Here is a 21,160-nt window from a genome sequence, read left to right as displayed (position 1 = left end):
GGCTCAAAATTTAACGTGTCTATCAAATTGGGTGATACACCAAAAGAATCACAAATAACAATAGTTGAGAGATATATATAGATTCACTTAATAGTTTAAGCAAAAAAAAAAAAGAAAGTTTTGCACTCAATGCAGGTAACAACTGGTTGCTAACATGGAACCCAGCACCTTGTATGCTGAACTGATTACCATTAAAGATGAGCAAAAGCTTAAACTGAAGTAAAACTATAGGTTCTGAACTGAATTGAATGAGAAAACAAAATTAGTACAATGAATAGCATAATAGCAACACTTATGGTAACACTAACATACTGTTTAGCATAATGCTATTTGTTTAAAAAAATAATAATTGAAATAACATTACCATATGAAAGTCCATTTAACTTACTGCTGAGCCTGGTTTCATGGGTGTACATCCTGGCAAGGGAGTTATCACAATTCCCCCCTGTAAATAATTTGAAATAATTATGAATACATACATACATATAACAGTTTTAATTGAATTCTGCATTACTATAAACTTTAAATGTATAGTAACTAATAAGCCTAGTTTACACAGATAAAATATAGGTAAAAAAAGCTTATGCAATTTACAATTCCGAAATATGTCTCTCCACTTTCTTAATGTCATTTTAAGCAACATACATATTTTAAGCCGTAAATACGATCAACTTTGAAGTTGATCACACAGTGCAGGATTATAAGAACAGAAAAGACTACAGTTTATACAAAAGAAAACAGAAAAATATGAACATACAAGAAAAACATGATACACACACCCCTAATTTTTTCCCTATGGAAATCTACCCAACAAAAAAAAAATTAGTTTATACAATATTAAATTAAAGTTGAATTTCTGTAAGTAGGCAGAAAAATCAGAATTCAAGTGAATAACCTATGATTCTGTTTGAGACCATCTAAATCACTAATTGAAAAGAAGTCTAGAAAAGTTCTCTCAATAATGGAACTTGAGTTTTGCTTCCCAATAGTTTGCCATTGGGGAAGCCAAATAAATAATAGTATACTGTGGTTCAGTCATACAAAATTTTAATCTGTTCACAGGTACAGAATAATACAATAATTATATTATTCAGTACTTCTTGGTCATAATGAAATTTTTATATAATTGAAATGCAACTGTAGTATTTTTCTACACTTAAGTTTATATTCTATTCACTTTATGTCCTGTGTGATGCTTTTCTGCAATTATCTATAAGAGATCAATTTCAATCACAAAATACACATTAATTTTATTAAGCTCACCAGAGAGTATGTAATGTCAAAATGATTAGAATGAACATTGGAGACATACACGGTTTGGCAATAAAGTTTCCGGACTGGTGCTGTTGTGGTTATGTTTAATGAATTTGAAAATAAATGGAGGTGGTATGTTGTAGTTCAAACTTCCTCCAACAGATGGTGGTACAGGTTGTTAGTAGCCTGAATATTGTTACAATTTTGCAATGGAGCAACAAATGAATATCAAATTTTGCTTTAAATTAGGAAAATCTGCAACAGAAATGTAAGGTATGAAATGTTAACAGTTTATGGTAAGGAAATGTTAAGTCATACCAGAGTGATTAAACAGAATTTGAAATTGTCTGCAATTCTGCCCAGACACTATAGGAGAGAGTATATGATGAGAGCCTTGTCAATATACAGGTAACCATTGTATAACACGGTTATTAGGTTCCTGTAAAATGTCAGGTTGTGTGAAACCGTGTTATACAGGACTAAAAAAAAGTACAAAAAGGGGAGTTATGTTCCAAAAGCTAACAAAAACACACTATTTCGTTAACAAAACTAACAAATATACATCATTCTAGATTTCGTGTATCTTCTGCTTTCTTAAAAAAAAAAAAAAAAAAATCAGTAATCTGGGTTTATTTGCTTTTGCTTGATAAATCTTTGTGAATTTCATTGTATGGAACTAAGCATTTTTGAAGCTCTTTTGAAATTGGGGTTCCTTTCATTCAAGAAACTGCATTCAAAAAATAGGATTCTAATTGCTTGGCTAACTTTATGCCTTCCCCTATGCTTTTTAGTGTAAAATTTGGAAGTTTACAATTTTCATCTGCAATATCATCATCTGAATTGATTTGAACTCTGATGCCATTTGCACCAAATTTGCTACAACAGCTTCTTTTTCTACCAGAAATTCTTGAACGTCTTCAGTAATTTTTTTTTTTAGGAGCATCGGTGACTAAGGCCATGTTAATCTGTGTATATTGTCTATAAATTGAGTATCTCTCGATCGATTTTCTGTTTTGCTGGATGAAAAACCCTGAGTTTTTAGGAGAAAAATCCATGCTACCCTTGCCCAACTAACTCAGCCACGTTGTGAAAAAGATCCATAAAAATTGCTCCCTTTATCGATGGGATTCTAACTCTGGTCTTTTCCAGCTGGTGTGGGAAGGAGGGAGAGTCTATGAACTGTGCTACCCATGAGGGCTTCAGTAGTCATATCATCAAAACTTTCCCTCCTACCAATATAGGAAGTTCTACTATTGTACCGATTCATTTTCGGCCTGTTTGATCATACTTCCTGAATGAACTGACTCTGGCCATAAATTTTTCCCCATGCATTTAACATTGACAGTTTTATTTCTTTCATGATAAAGCTATGATTCTGATACAGTCCACAATTGAGAAATGTTTCCATGCCTCCATTACTTCAACAGATTCAGAATCAATTTTTTCCAAAATCCATCGTAACAATTTTCTGATGGAATGAGTTTTAAAAGGTGGATATAATGCCTTGATCTAATGACTGAATGAAAGAAGTTTTATTAACTCAGTACAACTGTGGCAGTAGGAACATAACTTCAATGTTTGGATGATTTAAATCTTTTGGATGTCCTGGTGTGCTATACAATAGTAATAAAACTTTGAAATTAGATTTTAACAAGTACAAGTTCAATAGAACAGAATGTAACATGGGAATTTCCAAACAAAATAAAATACACTGATAGGAAGGGAGGAGGGGTTATGCTATTAGTTAAGAAACACAAAATCCAAGGAAGTACAGCAGTTGACATGGGTGGACAGTGCACTGTTGAGTCAGTTTGGTGTGACATAAGTATTAGAAAATCAAAATTGAGAGTAGGAGTATGTTATAGGCTTAATAGGCTTTCTCTGTACAACTGTACAGAGAAATAGAGTGGGGCAGTAAATCAGATTGTCTTATGTTACCAGGCAGTACTAGGTGGTAGATGACTCATCAACCGGTGTAATACCACCACTTTGCTTATTGGAGGCTTGAAGTGGTGGAACCCACGTTCAGTCTCTAGAGCTAAGTTCCGGTAAAAAAAAAAAGAAAAAAAAAGTGCAGCCATTATCAACCCACTGCAGGATGGAAGCCTCCACAACAATTCATGCTGAGGGAAATGACCATAATCTGCCACGCTGGTCCAGTGCAGGTTGGCAGATCGACCATATGCAGCAGTCAGGGGCTTGAACCCCGGTCTACTCAAAGAGCGTGTGCTACTGCACTCCCGCTCCTGACCACTCTTCCCTATCTCTTCCATCATGCAATATGATTGATGACTTTTGAGGTTATGATGAACATTGTGGCGAGATCCAATATTCCTTACATTTCGAGGGTACAGCTCTAAAACGGTGTTTGCAGGCTGGCCGCTAGTTAGTACACTGGACCGAACCTATTGATAACTCTCTAAGAGGCTTCTGGATCAGCTAGTGTATAATCTTGCTACCTCTACTCTGCGAGATAGTGACTGGAGGGAGTCCAAGTAGTGTGTATGCCGGGAGCATTGTTGAGGCCACATTATGTCAGGGATTTGGGTATATTCTTACTATGTGTACGCCATATCCAAAAATTTCATTACTTCATACAGCATGTCCCACCCACTTTTTCTTACTATTGAATACACAATGAATTGTCAAACTAATAGAGCAAGCTTATCTGCGAAAAGATCTAAACCTCCCAAGCACTTCCTAATTCATTTCACAAATATACGTGGTCTCAATCCCAATCTCAACGATGTCCATTTCCACTTGCAGTCTGCCAAACCCCATGTACTTTTTCTGACAGAATCTCAGTTATCGGTTGATTCAACTACTGCTCATCTCAGATGCCCAAATTATTTGCTGTGTGATTCCTTTCGCCTCAAAGGTGGTACTTGTGCATGTGTCTGTTCTGATATTCCCCGTCAGAGACTTGGCAATTTGGAATCCACTCTTTGATCTTCTCTGGCTTAAAATCTCTACCTCACTGTGTAAAATTCATCTGTTGTCTCTACCGTTCTCCCAACTCCACTAATCACTTGGAGCTTTTTGACTTCCTCTCTTTGCAACTTGACTTTCTCCAGTCCAACTTTCCTAACAGTGAGGTAATTTTCCTTGGTGATTTTAATGTTCACAACTCCAGCTGGCTTCTGTTTTTTGGTCACACAGACCCAGCTGGTCGAGATGCTGAGGCTTTTGCAATTACTAATGACTTTGCACAGATTGTTCATTTACCTACAAGAATACCGGACAATCCTAATCATACAGCCAACATGCTTGACCTTTTTCTCACAAATAACCCTTCTAAGTACACGGTCGAAGTGAGAGGTTCTTTAGGCACTTCAGATCACAACTTGGTGACTCTTCTCCAATGGAGCCTTTATCTCATGGCTATTCCCAACCTCGTGTTGTTTGGCATTACATGAATGCAAAATGGGATGACCTGTGAAATTTCTTTTCCTTGGTCGGATTACTGTTTCAAAACTTCTGAAGTCAACGTTTGCTCAGATCGTGTCAGTGAAATTATTCTTGCACAAATGGAATCCTTTACCCCACATTCCACTTTAAAATCTCGTCCCTTATCTAAACCTTGGTTTTTCCAATAAATATGCTAAGGCTGTTCAAGAGAAGAATGTTGCATATCGTAATTGGGTTGTTTCTAATTCTTCAGTTTCATTTTCTGCCTACACCAAAGCTTGCAACAATTGTAAAGCAGTTATTAATCAGTCCAAACTAGAGTTTGAACAGGCTAAGAGTAGAGAACTTGATTCTTGCCCTAATGGTAGCCAAGTATTCTGGTCCCTTGCCAAAGCTATTGGCTGCAACTTTTGCCCATCTCTGCTCACACCTCTGTCCAAACCAGATGGTTCTGTTGTCACTTCAGCCAAGGATAAAGCTGACTTGCTAGCATCCCATTTTTCTTCTAAATCATATATTAATGATCTTGGTAAAACACCTCCCACCATTCCTAACACGCTCCATTCAATGCCTCCTGTGGTCTTCTGTCAAAAGGATGTCAGAAGAATTTTGACGAATCTTGATGCTAAGAAAGCTCCAGGTCCTGATGGTATTTCTCCACTTGTTCTCAAAACCTGTGCTCCTGAACTTACTCCTGTTTTTTGCCACTTTTTTGACTTTCTTATTCCAAAAAGTGTTCTTCCTTTGGCTTGGAAATTTGCTCATATCCGGCCAGTTCCTAAAAAGGGTGACAAATCCCTCTCATCCAATTATCATCCCACTGCAATTACTTCTACTCTTTCTAAAGTAATGGAGAAATCAATTAACCGCCAACTCTTAAACTACCTGGAAACCTTCCATCTGATCAACAATTGCCAGTATGGATTCCGACAGTGTTGATCCACTGGTGATGTTTTGGCTTATGTTACCCATTTATTGACTAATTCAATGGATAGGTTCGGTGAAACACAAGTAGTTGCTCTTGACATCTCAAAGGCTTTCGATCGTGTTTGGCATAAAGGTCTTCTAAACAAGCTTCCATCTTATGGTTTGCCAACTGTTTTTAGTAATTGGTTATCCAGTTTTCTCTCTGATCGCTCACTGAGGGTGATGGTAGATGGCTCTGTCTTCTAACTTCTCCACTAATGCCGGTGTCCTCCAAGGTTCAGTTCTTTCCCCCACTCTTTTCCTCTTGTATATTAATAACCTTCTTCCATTGACTGGAAATCCTATCCATAGTTTTGCCGATGATAGCACATTGCATTCCACTTTCCATTTTGAGAAGCCTTGCCCTGTTCAATCAGGTTCAACTTCTCGAAAATCTGCTACCAATTCCTTAAATGCCGATCTTCAGGTAATTCTCCAGTGGGGCAAAGACAACTTAGTTGATTTCAACCCTTCTAAAACTGAGTCGTCTTATATCTTGCAAAAAAGATTCTTCTGTAACTATGCTTATCTTTAGTGACACTCAAATTTCTAGGCAAAATGATATATATCTCTTTTGGGGATTACCCTGACTTCTAATCTCTCTTGGCACACGCACATTACAAATATTGCTTCCTCTGCATCTAAAAAACTTGGTTTTCTTTCACTTTCAGCGTTACTTTTCTTCCAAACAGCTGCTCACTCTGTATAAATCGCAAATCCGCCCTGCTATGGAATATTGTTCCCACATCTGGGGTGGTGCCCCCAAAACCTCTCTCAGGCTTCTTGATTCCATTCAGAAGAGGGCAGTTAGGTTAATTAATGATTCATCTCTAACAGAGTCTCTCCACTCGCTTTCTCATAGATGTACTGTTTCTGCTGTATGCCTCTTCTACAGATACTTCCATGGGCACTGTTCTTCTGAACTGGCTTCTATAATTCCCGCCCTCTCTTTCAAAACAGTCCAACACGTGTCGCCATCAGCCATTTACTGTCCAACTTCAAACTCACAGAACCAACTTTTCATCTTCCTCGTTTATTCATTCAACTGCCGTTTTCTCGAACAACCTTCCTCCATATTTATTTCCTGAAAATTAGTCTACAGCAGTTCAAGTCCAATGTCAACAAATATCTTCTTTTGTCTTCTCAACCTCCAACCCAAGCACGGTACTAAGTACTATAGGTTCTAATACCTCTCGTGTTTGGGGTTTACATAAAAAAAAATAAATAATGGGGGATTTAATCAGATTGACTTATAATGGGGGATAAATGTAGAAGGCTTTGAATGGTTTGAGCAGGCTCAATGCTGATGGGATACTTCTGTTTGCTTGGATTAAGAACCTGAGGGGGCATAGATTCAAACTAAGGAAAGACAGTTGTAGAACAGATGTGTGGAAGTTTGCCTTTAGCCAGCAGGTGGTTGATTGCTGGAATAAAACTCCATATGTCATTGAGAAGTTGATATTTTAATTAGATTCAAGGCAGAACTAGACAAACATTTGGAGCAAGTGGATGGGTGAAATGAGAGGGTTTTATTTATTTATATTTTTGGCTGATGCTGTATAAGCTTGTTTTCTTGCATCATATGCCTCAACTAATGCTAATTTCCCAGATATTGACTGGAACTTGTGGGTTGGTCACTCACACACAAGAAGGATTTTGTGGATTTATCAGATGATTGTATTCTGTAGCAGCATGTTCAGGAGGCAACTAAAGGAAGTAATAATGAGAAAAAAATACTTATTATTATATATTACTACTACTACTTATTATATTACATTAAACTGGGTTATCATTGTACGTATCTATTTTTTCTCAACCATGGACCCCAGTACACCAGGCCCATTCGTTACTACTGGAAGTAATACTCTTGATCTGATTATCAATAGTGATTCTTCATGCATTAAGGATCTGCAGATAAAGGAACCACTAGTTGGCAGTGATCATAGTGGTCTAATGTGGGATTAGATAACTACCATCAGGGGTAAAGGGAAGGGTTTTTGCTTTCGTAAAGATGTCTATGGTGACCTGAGACAGTTTTTAAAAATGCTATACAGTGGGACCTACTAATGATGTTACAAACAGCAAATTCTAAAGGGGAAGCTTTCAAAGAATTAATCTTGGAAGCTACTAGGCTTTTCATACCAACTAAGAAATATTGTTCAAGGTCTAAACCTTGAACAATATAACATTGAACATAGAAGAAAAATGCATGGGATACAAATAAATTAACAGGTGACACAGAAGCCTGTGATAGATATAAGCTGGTCTGTAACCAAGTCACAAAGGAGGTTAGGCAGACTAAGGCAGATTACCAGAAATCGTTGGTAAAGGATGCAAAAAAAAAAAAAAAAAAAAAAACAGCTAAGAGTTCTTTACTTATGTAAACTAGAAGGAGTGGGATGAATCAGATTTGTCCACTTGATATCCAATGGTTCAACTGTTGATGATCCTGCTCAGGCAGCTAACAAACTAAATGAATATTTTGCATCTACATTCACACATGAAGAGTTATTCAGGGAGGGGGAATGCCAGAAGTGTATTAAACTCTGGCAGTAAGAAAAATGATTTTATACTAACTGAGAGCAAAGTGGAGCAGAAATTGTTGAAGTAAACATAAAGGCACCTGGGGTGGATGGGATCTATCCATTTACTGTATATTAAAGGAGGCAGCAAATGAAATAAGCACACCCTTAGCCATAATTATGAGAGCTTCCTTGGACTCAGGGGGAGGTACCCATAGACTGGAGATGTGCAAATATGACCCCAATTGACAAAGGAGATCAAAGAGCGACAAGTAATTACAGACCTATTAGTTTAACTTCTGTTCCAGGGAAATTAATGGAGGCACTGGTTAAAGAAGCACTGCAGGATCATCTAGACAAGACTTCAGTTATAGTTCGAACATTGCATGGGTTTGTTAAGGGAAAGTCTTGTCTGACAAATTTTTTGAATATTATGATATGGTTAACAAAGGAACTGGATGCAAAAAATAATTTTGATATCATATACTTGGATTTCAGGAAAGCTTTTGACAGTGTTGTGCATGGAAGGCTACTGTACAAATTGGAGCAGAATGGTATTAAGGGTAAGTTGCTACAATGGATAAAAGGTGGTTGAGTGGGAGAAGACAGAGGGTGGTAATCAATGGGCACTGCTCTTCGTGGACTAATGTTATTAGTGGAGTCCCACAGGGACTTATGTTGGGTCCACTGTTGTTTTGTATATTTATCAATGATATCGATGAAGTTACATCACGCTTAGTGTCGAAGTTTTCAGATGATACAAAGGTTGGCAGGGTTGTTAATGACAGTATGCTACTGAAACAAGATCTAGAAAAGTTAGGTAGATGGGCTGAGAAGTAGCGACTGAAGGTTAAAAAATGACAAATGCAAAGTACTGCATATGGGTAGCAGTAACCCCAGAGCAACATATGAACCGTGTGGTACTACACTCGGGGTGGTAGCAAATGAAAAGGACCTGGGGTAATTCTGTGGTCTATATGAAGTTTTCTGAGCAGTGCAGACAGTCTGCAAGAGTAGCTCAGGGTGTTTTGTCAATAATATACAGGAATTCGTCTAGCAAGGACAAGGAAGGAATTATCTCCTTGTATCCCAAGGAACTCTTATCTGGTGAGCATGGGCTTGGAAAACCCAAGGTCCTGAGCTGGATATCATCATTCTTCTGTTTCTTGGAGATTCTCTTCTACTTCTGAAACATGCACACTTTTTTGGCAAGTGCAGCATAAGCCTCAGGCTTCCTTGCACCATATGGTCAATAATAAGGCTATGGTCAGGCCACACCTTGAGCACTATATACAGGTCTGGAGGTCTCGTTTTAGGAAGGATGTACAGCTGCTGGAACTAGTACAGAGAACGGCAACAAGATTAGTGACTAGAACAAAGGGTCGCTCTTACAAAGAAAGTCTTGAGTTTTGTAAATTACAGTGTCTGGAGACTAACCTCCTGCAAAGTGATCCAATTGAGATGTACAAAGTTTTGAATGGTTTGAGCAAACTCAATGCTGATAGGATTCTAACTCTTGCCCAGATTAAATCTGCCTGAGAGGACAAATTCAAATTGAGGAAAAATAATTGTAGGAAAGTTGGGCAGAAATTTTCCTTTAGCCAGCAGGCAGCCGATTGCTGGAACAAACTTCCATTTATTGTTGTAGAAGTTGACAGCTTAAATAAATTCAAGGCTGAACTAGACAAAAGTTTGGAGCGAATGGATGGGTGAAAATGTTTTTTTTTATTGGCTGATGCTGTATAAGGTTGCTTTCTTGCATTATAAGCTTTTAGCATTAGCAGGAGCAAAAGTGCTTCAAAGATGGAAGTGAGGATGTTTGGGATGACCCAAGAAGTAGGCATCCATTGACCTCTTGAAATGTGGACAAAGTTGCAAAAGCTGAGGAAATTATTAGTGGCAAATTATGCAAGCTTATAACATCATCAGCAAAAACTCTTCCCACTTCACCTATCCATCTGCTCCAATAGTTTATCTAGTTATTCCTTGAATTTATTCAAGCTAGCCACTTCCACAACAACAGATGTAGGCTTCTTCCTTCAATCAACCACCCAGTGGCAAACTTCTGCACACCTATTTTGCAATCATCCTTCAATTTAAATTTATGCCACCTCTTCCTCTTGCACAGATGAAATTTCAACTGTGCAAGAGGAAGAATCCCATCAGTTTGCTCAATCCATTAAAAGCCTTAGCCACCTAAATCAGATCACCTCACAGATGTCTAGACTACAGATGCTGCAATTTGCAGAACTGAAGCCTTTTTTGGTAAGACCACCTCATTCTTGTTGCCTTTCTCTGTATCCATTCCAGCAGCCCTACATTCTTCCTAAAATGAAGCCTCCAGACCTGTATGCAGTACTCACAATGTGGTCTGACCACTGCCGTATACAATGAAATGATCACCTACTTATCCCTGCTAGCAAAATTGCTGTATATCATTGACAAAACCCCATGAGCTGTCCAGGCAGCCTGTCTGCATTGCTCAGAAAACTTCATAACTGCACAATTACTCCCAAGGTCTTTTTCATTTTCCACTGCTACCCATATGCAGTAGTTTGCATTTGTCAATGCTAAACTTCAATTGCCATTTCTCAGCCCACCCACCTAATTTTTCTAGATCTTATTGCGGTATCATATCATTATCCACCTCGCCAACCTTTATATCATTTGCAAACTTAGACCTGATATACCTTCATCAATATCATTAATAAATACAGAAAACAGCAATGGTCCCAGCACTGAACCCTGAGGGTTCCACTAATAACAGTTTTCCATGAAGAGATAACTACTGTCTTCTCCCACTCAACCACCCTTTTATCCATAGCATTATGGAATATGTATTTACTTGTTCCATGAAGACTCACAGCAGGCCTTGAAATCTCCAACACCTTGCTTTCCAGGCTGCTGCACATTCCAGCAGCAGTGCAAAAATCACTTTCACCTCTGCCTATGTATCCCCCACCCAAGTTAGCAGTTTTCTCATCCACCTAACACTTGAAGCATCAGCAAATAATATTCTTCCACTCTTTCTATTTAATATTATCCCATCCTTGTACAAGTAGTGTCTCCTGTTATCAAGCACCAACCATGATGAGAAAACTGTACCCCATGAGCTTTGAACAAGCTCTCCAGGGCCAAACTGATTAACAAGGCTCTCATCATATACTCCCTCTTACCTTGTCAGGGCAGAATTGCACACTTTCAAATTTAACCATAACTTAACTTTTTCGTAACATTGTCCTTTACTTGCTAAATAAGTCTGCAGATGTCCTACTCTTAATGTAATTAGTGTCAATATGTACAACAATATTACCTTGTGCCCTTAAAAGATGATATAACCCCAGGGGCTCACATCTGGTGAGTATGGGCTCGGTCTCTCTCTCTCAGGGTAACTCGGGGTTTTTTTTTTTTTTTTTTTTGTTTTGGCTGGTGCAGCATAAGCTTCAGGCTTCCTTGCGCCATGTAGCTAATAATAATATTTGCTCTGTGTCATCTACTTTTAACCCATGGCAGGCATACCCTGCTCCTATTCCACCTATCCTTCTTGCACAATATTATTTCCTCTTTTCCTGACAATCAAGTTACCAACAATAGCTACCTCCTGTAGAACCAGCACATTCTGCTTTAGGGATTGCTGCTCTGTTGCACAAGTGTGGGCTGTGGCATTGAGTTGGGAAACAGAGCTTGATGGGCCTCTCATTTTAATTATTTTGAGGACACCATCGTATTCTTTAAGCTTTCATAAATCACCCATCAGAATGTTGAGTTGGCACCAATTCCTTCACACACTGAGACACCACACACAGAGACATCCCCCTTGGCTATATCATGTCCTGTTCCAGAAAGTCCAAAAAACATTGCACAAGCAACACATTTTGTTAGGTTGTGATTCATAGGAGAATCATCATCCCCTTCGGTTCTCCCCCAAGCAACAGCATCCCCCCCCCTACTTTGAGCTTATTGCTTTGCTGCTCTAGTCTAGGGCATGATTTCCATTTAAATTCAATTTAATTTGACAATAACACAGCAAGCTAATATATTCCTAAATGCAATAATAACACTACTTTATTTACCAAATATGCAGCAGTAATACATAAGACTCAAGTTTATGTTATATGCATTACACTATATTGTAACGCTTGTAAAGTTAAAATTAATTAACAGACAATAAAATTATCTAATTAATACCAACCTATGTGATTCAAACTTACGAGATACCTATTTACCACAATTAAAACACTAGAATCCCGACCAATCACTACATATAAGTTACAAGATACAATATTTGCACCAAATCACTGATTCAAAAAGGTCCTATATATATAGTCCTAACTTACAAAATCTCAAATTTAAAAATAAACTAACAAAAGTAACTAGGACTATAAAGCTATTTATTGAATATGAGTTAATATTTTACGTAGGTCAATGAAATAGTAAAATTTTTTTCAAACCTTATCTATTCCCAGGAGTTCAAAATTCTTCGAATTTACAGCTCGCACTCTTGAACTAAAATTGTGGCAAGAGATCATCATTTGACTCAGAATGATGGCTGATGAGTTGGATATGAATAAGATGATATTGTCAAATTCTGCACAAAGATATAGGGAAAAATGAAGGTCTGTGCAAAATTTGTGCTTCACAGATGAACAGAACCAAAGAATTATCGTGTGAATACTTCATCCAGACAATCCTAATTTGCTCAACTGTATTGGCATTGGAGACAAGCGTTGGTGTTTCAGTATAACACTGAGTCAAAGCATTAGAGCATGCACTTGAAAACCATCATCATGGCCAAGTTTCATATACAGAAGTCCAAGATGATGCTGATAATGATTTTTTAACAAACAGGGTGTGATTCAACAGAATTTGTACCTGAAGGGAAGAGACTGTCAATGCTCTGAATTCTATGTACAGGTTCTTCAAAGACTAGTGAGGTGTATTTCCCAGGTGAGACTGAAATTAAGGCGAAAGGTAACTGGCTCTTGTTACATAATGCCCCCCCCCCATTAATTCCACACTTGTTGTGGAGACATTTCTTATAAACATAGCACTGTACAGATCAACTGTCCACTCTACTCTCCAGCTGTAGCACTAACAGATTTCTTCCTCTTTCCTAAGGTGAAAACTTTTCCTCAAAAGGAAAGATTTCAGGATGTTGAGGAAAAGAAAACTTAACTGCTAAATTTATCATCACTCTTTAGATGCCTTCAGTGACTCTTTTCAGAAACTTTTAGAATGATCTAACAAGTGCATTCAATGAAGTAAGATTACTTTGAATAAAAATAAAACCATTTTTGAGATCTTTATGTTCTTTTTATTGCACAAGTCTAATCTGTTTAATTGCATAATCTTGTTTTATTAAAAAAGGAGATATTTCACCTACTAAATTTCACAATTTATAAATTTCTCTTAACTGTTAGAAGTTGCATAAAATTTCAAAATCTGAATGGACAAGTGGTGTCTATTTGACTTCACACAACTAGAAGTTTATAATATAGACATTTATGAATTTCTCGTTTTTTATTTTGTCGTAAAAAGTTTTAAACTTCCGTAACACAAGCAGACATATTTTACACCAACTTTTGACAGGATTCTAGACCATGACTATTTCTCATCATTTTTTTTTTTATAATCATATTTCTGTGTGGAATTATCTATCCACATACTGTTAGTAACATATATCTTTTGAAAAATAAACAAAAAAAAAAAAAAAAAAATTGTGCATTACCTCTCAAGAGAATTGGGCTACAAAATTAGGAACTTGTAACAATTACATTTCTTTTTTTTTTTTTTCTGGATTAGTAGGCACTATAAAACTATATTTTTTAAAAGGGCAGTAGTTTTACAAAAAGAGATTAATTGTTTTGTAATTTATGTTAACAAAAGATTTTTGATGGATTTTTTAAATTCAATTATGAGAGCTGTTTGAAAAAAAAGGCAACATGCCTTTAATTTTTTTTTGTGATTAAGTGCCTACAAAGACAATTGCAGAACAAAAAACATAAATGGAGACAGTGTCTTCATTTATATCTTCAATGTTGTCACAGCCATCATATTTAGACACTTGTTCAACCATGTCATTAATGGAGTCATAGCTTTATCATAAAATTTGGAGACATTCCCACTGAACCAAATTTCAACACACCATTTACCTTCATTGTCATCACTGAATTGATTCCCAACTAGATGATTTTGAGGGTTTAAACAGATGAAAGTCAGATGAGGCAAGGGTGAGACTGTGTGATGATTTGCCAAGTATACCATCTATCTGTAATCATTCTGAACAGTTACCAGTGCAACCTTGCTGTATTTAGCTGTTTGAACTGTTTGCACCAAAGACAAGAAAATTTCTTGAATAAGACTGTTAGACATAATACAGCTTACAGCTATTGGGGAATTTACAGGTTCAATCCCTTTGTCATACAGAAATTGGATGATATTAATAGGTTATTCAAAACCTGCAAATGATATTAAGATGGGAGAAAGTGATATACAGTAACCAGGCTGTGCTAATTCAAAATTATCTAAACGTATTATGCAAATGACCAGCAAAATAGAAATTATGCTTTTTTGCTATCAAATGCAAGGAGGTCCATGCGCACCCAGAAAATAATAATCTAAGTGTAACCTATAGACTTGGTGGGGGGAATCACTAGTGAGATAGATGTAGGGATGTTGAGATAAGAGGGCAAAGGTTTCTATGAAAAGTAGACAAGCAGCTGGAAAGGCATATTATGTATTGTCAGTTATTTATTGAAATTTGGCATCTAGGGAGAAAAGTTAGGGGGGGGGAAGAATTACCTGAAAGGGTTTAAAGTGATATGAGATGGCCAGACTGGTAAGGAAAACAGATTCAGATGTGGCCTGCAAAGACTGGAAACTAGGCTCTTGGTGGTGGTGGTGGGGGGGGGGGGGGGAAGTGAAGCTGATTTGGATGTATAAGACAAAGTAATATGAACAAAGGTGGTATATATTCCTGTTGATCAGGAAGTACAAATATGAATGAAAGGGTAGTACCAATAAATTGTATTACAGGAAGTGCCTTTAGCCGCCAAATAATTAATTACTGGAACAAATAACCACCCAATGGTAGAGAGCTTATGGAAATTTAAAGGGGAATTAAATATATATTTATTAGCAGCCAACAAGGCAGAATAAGATTTTTTTTTTGATGGATGAGGCAAAACAGTCTTGGCCTCCTTGTCTTATCTGGCCAAATATGACACGCTAATTTACTTCAGTTATATAATGTAAAAAGGTGTACAGCATCCTGTTAAAAGATGAAAGGAGTGACTATGCGCTTTTATTCATACAATGGTTCACTATTTGGGAAAGGCAGTTCCCCTCAAAAAAAAAAAAAAAAAAAAAAAAAACATTTGTTACATTACCTTTTCTAACAACCTTGTGTATTATAAGTCACTATATCTCCAAAAGTTCAAAAGCAGTGCGACTAAAACACCTGAGGGCTATTTGCATCTTGCACAACTGCAAATTCAGCTTGCCACCAATTATTGAAGAAAAACATGAATGACCTCACACAAGGTGTGGCTATTAAATAACAAGACTGTTGCAATAAAATATTTCATAACTTAGTGTTATCCTCTTCAAAATAATTGCCTTGGGCTTACACACATTGTTCCATACATTTCTTCCAATGCACAGAAGCATTTCTGGAAGTTGTCTTCTGTAAGTCTTTTTACTACCTTGATAGTTTTTTCTGAATGTCTTCAATGGACTGAAAATGGGTTCCCTTAATACACTTTTCAGTTTAGAGATAAGTTCCCTTAAGGGTTCCCTTAGGGTTCCCTTAATACACTTTTCAGTTTAGAGATAAGTTAAGTCACAAGGGGCTAGGTCTGGCAAGTAGGGTGCATGTTCACACACAAGGACTTTTTTTTGGTGAGAAACTGGTAAACAGAGTGTGTTGTATGCTGGAGCATTGTCTTGATGGAACATCCAACCATCCTTCCACAATTCAGATCTTTCCTTCAAAATGTTTTAATAGCCTTGTCAGAACTTCAGTGTAATATGGCTGAATGAGTCTGATTTGGTGGGGCACATTCAATCATAAGCCCAGGGTGCTCACATCTGGTGAGTATGGGCTGGGCTTGGCACACCAAGGGTCCCAAGCTGGATATCTCCCTAAATTTTTTTTTTGGCTGGTGCAGCATAAGCCTCAGGCTTCCTTGCACCATATTGCTGATAATAATAATTCCTTTAATATCAAAGAAAACATGAAGCATAGTTTTCATTTTTGATATATATATTTTTTTTGTATGGAGGATTGTTTTGTCTTTCATTGCCTCGATTATCCTTTAGTTTCTAAGTTGTACTAGCCCAGCCAATTTTCATCACATGTAATTAAACTACTCAGAGTCTGGATCTTTTTAATCAAAACATCTTCACAAACTTGGAGTCTTCTCATTCTTTGATCTTCAATCAAAATTTTTGGCACATACACTTGGTGTATACACTTTTCTCATGGCTAAATTTTCAGATAAAATTTGTCTAACTGTTTCTTTGGCCACACTTGAGTTCTGATGCAACCATTCTAATGCTTAAATAACTCTAGCAGTAAGCTACAGAATCTTGAAATAACTGGGAGTAAAGTGGAGGAGAAACTGTTGAAGATAAACACAAGAAAGGCACCCGGGGTGGATGGGATCTATCCAGTTATATTAAAGGAGGCAGCAAAGGAAGTAAGCAAACCCTTAGCCATAATTATGAGAGCTTCCTTGGACTCAGGGGAGGTACCCATAGACTGGAAATGTGCAAATGTGACCCCAATTCACAAAGGAGGATCAAAGGCTGACACAAGTAATTATAGACCTGTGAGCTTAACTTCTGTTCCAGGAAAATTAATGGAGGCACTGGTTAAAGAAGCACTGCAGGATCATTTAGACAAGACTTCAGTTATAGCTCAGACACAGCATGGATTTGTTAAGGGGAAGTCATGCCTGACCAACTTGATTGGATACTATGATGCAGTCACAAAAGAACTGGATGCAGGGAATAACTTTGATATTATATACTTGGATCTTAGAAAGGCTTTTGATACTGTTGCACATGGAAGACTGCTACACAAATTGGAGCAGTGTGACATTGGAGGCAAATTGCTACTATGGATAAAGGGGTGGTTGAGGGGGAGAAGACAGAGAGTGGTAATCAATGGACACTGCTCATCGTGGACTAATGTTATTAGTGGAGTCCCTCAGGGCTCAGTCCATTATTGTTTTCTGTATTTATAAATGATATTGATGATGGTATATCAAGCTTAATGTCCAAGTTTGCAGATGATACAAAGGTTGGCAGGGTTGTCAAGGACACTACTGACACTATGCTGCTGCAACAGGATCTGGAAAGGTTGAGCAGATGGGCTGAGAGGTGGCAAATGAAGTTTAACATTGACAAATGTAAAGTACTACACATGGGAAAAAGCAACCCCAGAGCAACGTATCAACTCTGTGGTACTACACTGACAGTGGTAGAGAATGAAAGGGACTTGGGGGTGATTGTGCAGGCAGATATGAAGTTCTCTGAGCAGTGCAGATGGGCTGCAAGAGTAGCTCATGGAGTATTGTCAATGATATACAGGAATTTTTCCAGCAGGGATAAGGAGGTGATTATTCCATTGTATAAGGCAATGGTCAGGCCACACCTAGAGTACTGTATACAGGTCTGGAGGCCTCATTTCAAGAAGGATGTAGAGCTGCTGGAACGAGTACAGAGAAGGGCAACAAGATTAGTGAATGGAACAAAGGGGTGCTCTTACGAAGAAAGGCTTAAGTTTTGCAAATTACAGTGTCTGGAGACTAGGCACCAGCGAGGTGATCTGATAGAGGTGTATAAAGCCTTGAATGGTTTAAGCATGCTGATGGGATTCTTCCTCTAGCTCAGAAAAATCACCTGAGAGGGCATAAATTCAAATTGAGGAAAGACAGATGTAGGATAGACGTGCGGAAATTTGCCTTTAGCCAGCGGGTGGTTGGTTGGTGGAACAGACTGCCATCCCTTGTGGTGGAGGTTGATAGCCTAAATAAGTTTAAGGCTCAGCTGGACAGGTATTTTGAACGAACAGAGGGGTGAAGTGGAAGGGGGTTTTTTTTTTTTTGGCTGATGCTGCATAAGCTTGCTTTCTTGCATCAAATGCCTCTACTAATGCTAATGCTAATAACAATAACTTCTAATCAATGTCCTTACTTGGTCCACATTTTCATCAGTTCTCATGCATACTGGGTGGCCTGATCATTTGTCTTCCACATTCCTTTCCTTCTAAAACTTTATGCCATTCAAACATGTGAGCTCTTAACATAGTATCCCCCCTCCCCTATAAAATTAATTTAACATCTCATAAAACTTTCACAGTTGGTGTTTTCTTCAGTTCTGTTGAAATTGAGGTTGATCTGTTGTTCAATTCTTTTGTCTATCACTTTTCCTGCAAATTGCAAAAACACAAGGTAATGAAACCCTGACTCACTTGCAGAGCAAATCAGCATGTTGGAACACGACTTGGCAGGCAAACTAGGGAAAGGTTCAGGTCAACTGATGTGCCTTTGTTTCACAGGTGGTGCTCTGTGTGTAGTACCTGCATGCATGGTCTCATTATTTAATAGCCACGCCTTGTATTTTTTCAGGACATTAATAAACTTAAATAGAAATGAAAGTGGATTTTACCTATCAGTTATGTCCCAAAGCACTACATACTTCTGCAACCTATTTGCATATTAAGTAAATTATGTGTCAAATTTTTAATAGTGAAGCAAGAGATAAGGCAAGCAAGTCTGGTCACAAATACTCTCAGTACTTTTCTTGAAAAGTAAAGGAGTATTTGTGTTGTCTAATTTTTTGTTGCCTGTTAGTGGTACCTTGCAGTACTTTTCAAGTAAAAGTACTGCAAGGTATGGCTAATAGGCAACATAGGTGAAGAGCAGAGATAAAAGATGTCATTAGGGATCTTTTTTCATCTCTACTCACTTTGCCTTATAGACTATTGGCAAAGAAATTTATTTTATTTTATTTATTTTTTTATTATGATAGTTCCACAGTAATCTACATCAATAGCAAAGCAGTAAATTTAACAATACATTTAATTTAAACACTTTATAAATATTTTAACTATATATTAATAAAAAAGGAAAAAAATTAAGAACTTACTGTTTCTGTTTGCCAGAATGTGTCCACAATAGGACATCTTTCATCTCCTACAACTTTATAATACCAAAGCCAAGCTTCAGGATTAATTGGTTCTCCTACACTTCCAAGTAAAGATAAAGATTTTCTACTGTACCTAAATTGAATATACCAGACTGAAGTTAAATTTTGCTGTGAGAGAGAGAGAGAGAGATCAGACAGACTAGATAAACAGGAATTTATAGGTTTCTACTAATATTCAACATTAGTCATTTATATACAATAAAGTTTTGTATAAATTTGTATTTACATATTACCAATAAAAGTGGCCACTCATGGGACCCATTTTTATAATTGGTCACTATATTCAGGTTCCTGCTAGTGATAGTACGGCATGAAAATTCCACCTCAAATCTCTAAAAATGCGCTGTACTGCCAAAAATATATGAATATCCCTGGAAATTGGAAAAAATGAACCATACTCACCATCCACACATCAGGAATAGGTAAAAAAAAAAAAAAAAAAAAAAAAACTGTTCACACTAGACATAAGCAGTTCAATGAAAGCTTAGTGACTTCAAATGAAGAGTCATCAAGGAATGCCATAGTGGCAATCAATTTGTGCCACTGCAGCAAAAGTGCAGTACCCCAGATGAACAGTAGCAGGTATGATCAACAAATGAGAATGCTGGTGGTACTAGTACAGCCCAAAAATGTCCAGGCAGACTGTAGAAACAGAGAAAAAAAAAAACCTGAAGGGAGCTCAGAACAGTGGTACTTAGATGCCACATTCCTCATCAAATACAGTCAACCAGAAGTTCAGAGTGGACAAGTTAGAACAATATGTAGATTGCATGGTACCTGGATTTTAAAGAAGAACTGCAGCACACATCACAGTATTCGATGCATAGCAATGGCTTGCCTGGTGAATAACTACTAATTGGTCCCTGGAATATTGGAAACCTGCATTATGGAGTGATGAATAATTTTTTTGGACCATTGGTTGTCATTCCTAGAACAATGAATGTTGAGTAGTAAAATTCTGGCCAATTCTATTCTTCCTATATTATAGCAGTGACAAGGCCCTTTTCTATTTCAGGGATGACATAAACCACATCATATTCTACAGCCTGAAGTGACTTGGTTTGAAGACTTGGGCATGAAAAAGCTTAACAGGTTTTCCAATAGCCTCAACCTTAACCCCACCAAACACTTGTTTGATGAACTACCTTCTTCGGACAGACCAACATGTCCACAATCAGTAGCAGAAATTGATTACTATGTTAAAGGAATGGATCAAAATACAATCTTCCTGTTATCAAAAATTGGTTCAGACTACCAATAAGTATACAGTGTAATCAAGGACAAAGGTAGGTCAACACATTAAATATTGAATCAATAAAAGGTTTTTTTGAAACATGTAGGTATTTTGATTGCTTTTGACAATATAGTGCATATTTCATGTACAAAAAATATTTATATTACAAAAAAGATGTCTTCCTGCACTCTTCAGTATCTCTCATATAAATTCAGCAATTCTCATTTTCTATGAAAATTTACTGAAATGAGAATTACTAAATTATTGAATAAATAAAAAAACCATTGAAGACAACAAATAAAAAAAAAAGGATTCCATACTTTTTAACATGGCTATCTCCAAATTTCATGAGAGCTCGTACAGCAGTAGGAGCAGTATAAAAAGTGTTCACTTTATATTTATCAATAATTTCCCAAAATCGACCAGGATGTGGGTGAAATGGTAATCCTTCAAACTGAAAAAAAAAAAAAAAAAAAAAAAAATATATATATTAGAAAAATTGTAATAGATAAACTATTAATTTTACTATAAAAATATATAGAATAGCAGTTTTAATTGCTAC

The 21,160-nt window shown here is 37.1% G+C and overlaps 1 protein-coding gene across 1 annotated transcript in view; it reads right to left on the bottom strand.

Annotated features, from left to right (window-relative positions):
* LOC150085446 (acetyl-coenzyme A synthetase, cytoplasmic-like) overlaps nt 1-21,160 on the bottom strand; it is a 200,725-nt gene that overhangs the window by 47,673 nt on the left and 131,892 nt on the right. Inside the window, exons 9-11 of the mRNA XM_090373254.1 lie at nt 20,919-21,052; nt 19,305-19,437; nt 389-445 (exon numbers count right to left, since the gene is read on the bottom strand). Of these exons, the coding sequence (XP_090229380.1) occupies nt 389-445; nt 19,305-19,437; nt 20,919-21,052 (324 nt within the window). The remainder of the gene's footprint in view (nt 1-388; nt 446-19,304; nt 19,438-20,918; nt 21,053-21,160) is intronic.

This window comes from Mastigoproctus giganteus, chromosome 5 (genome assembly GCF_048544385.1).
Source record: "Mastigoproctus giganteus isolate SK-2022 chromosome 5, ASM4854438v1, whole genome shotgun sequence".
NCBI lineage: Eukaryota > Metazoa > Arthropoda > Arachnida > Uropygi > Thelyphonidae > Mastigoproctus > Mastigoproctus giganteus.
The sequence above is the reverse complement of the archived record's forward strand: the minus strand, read 5'-3'. Positions and strand labels throughout refer to the sequence as shown.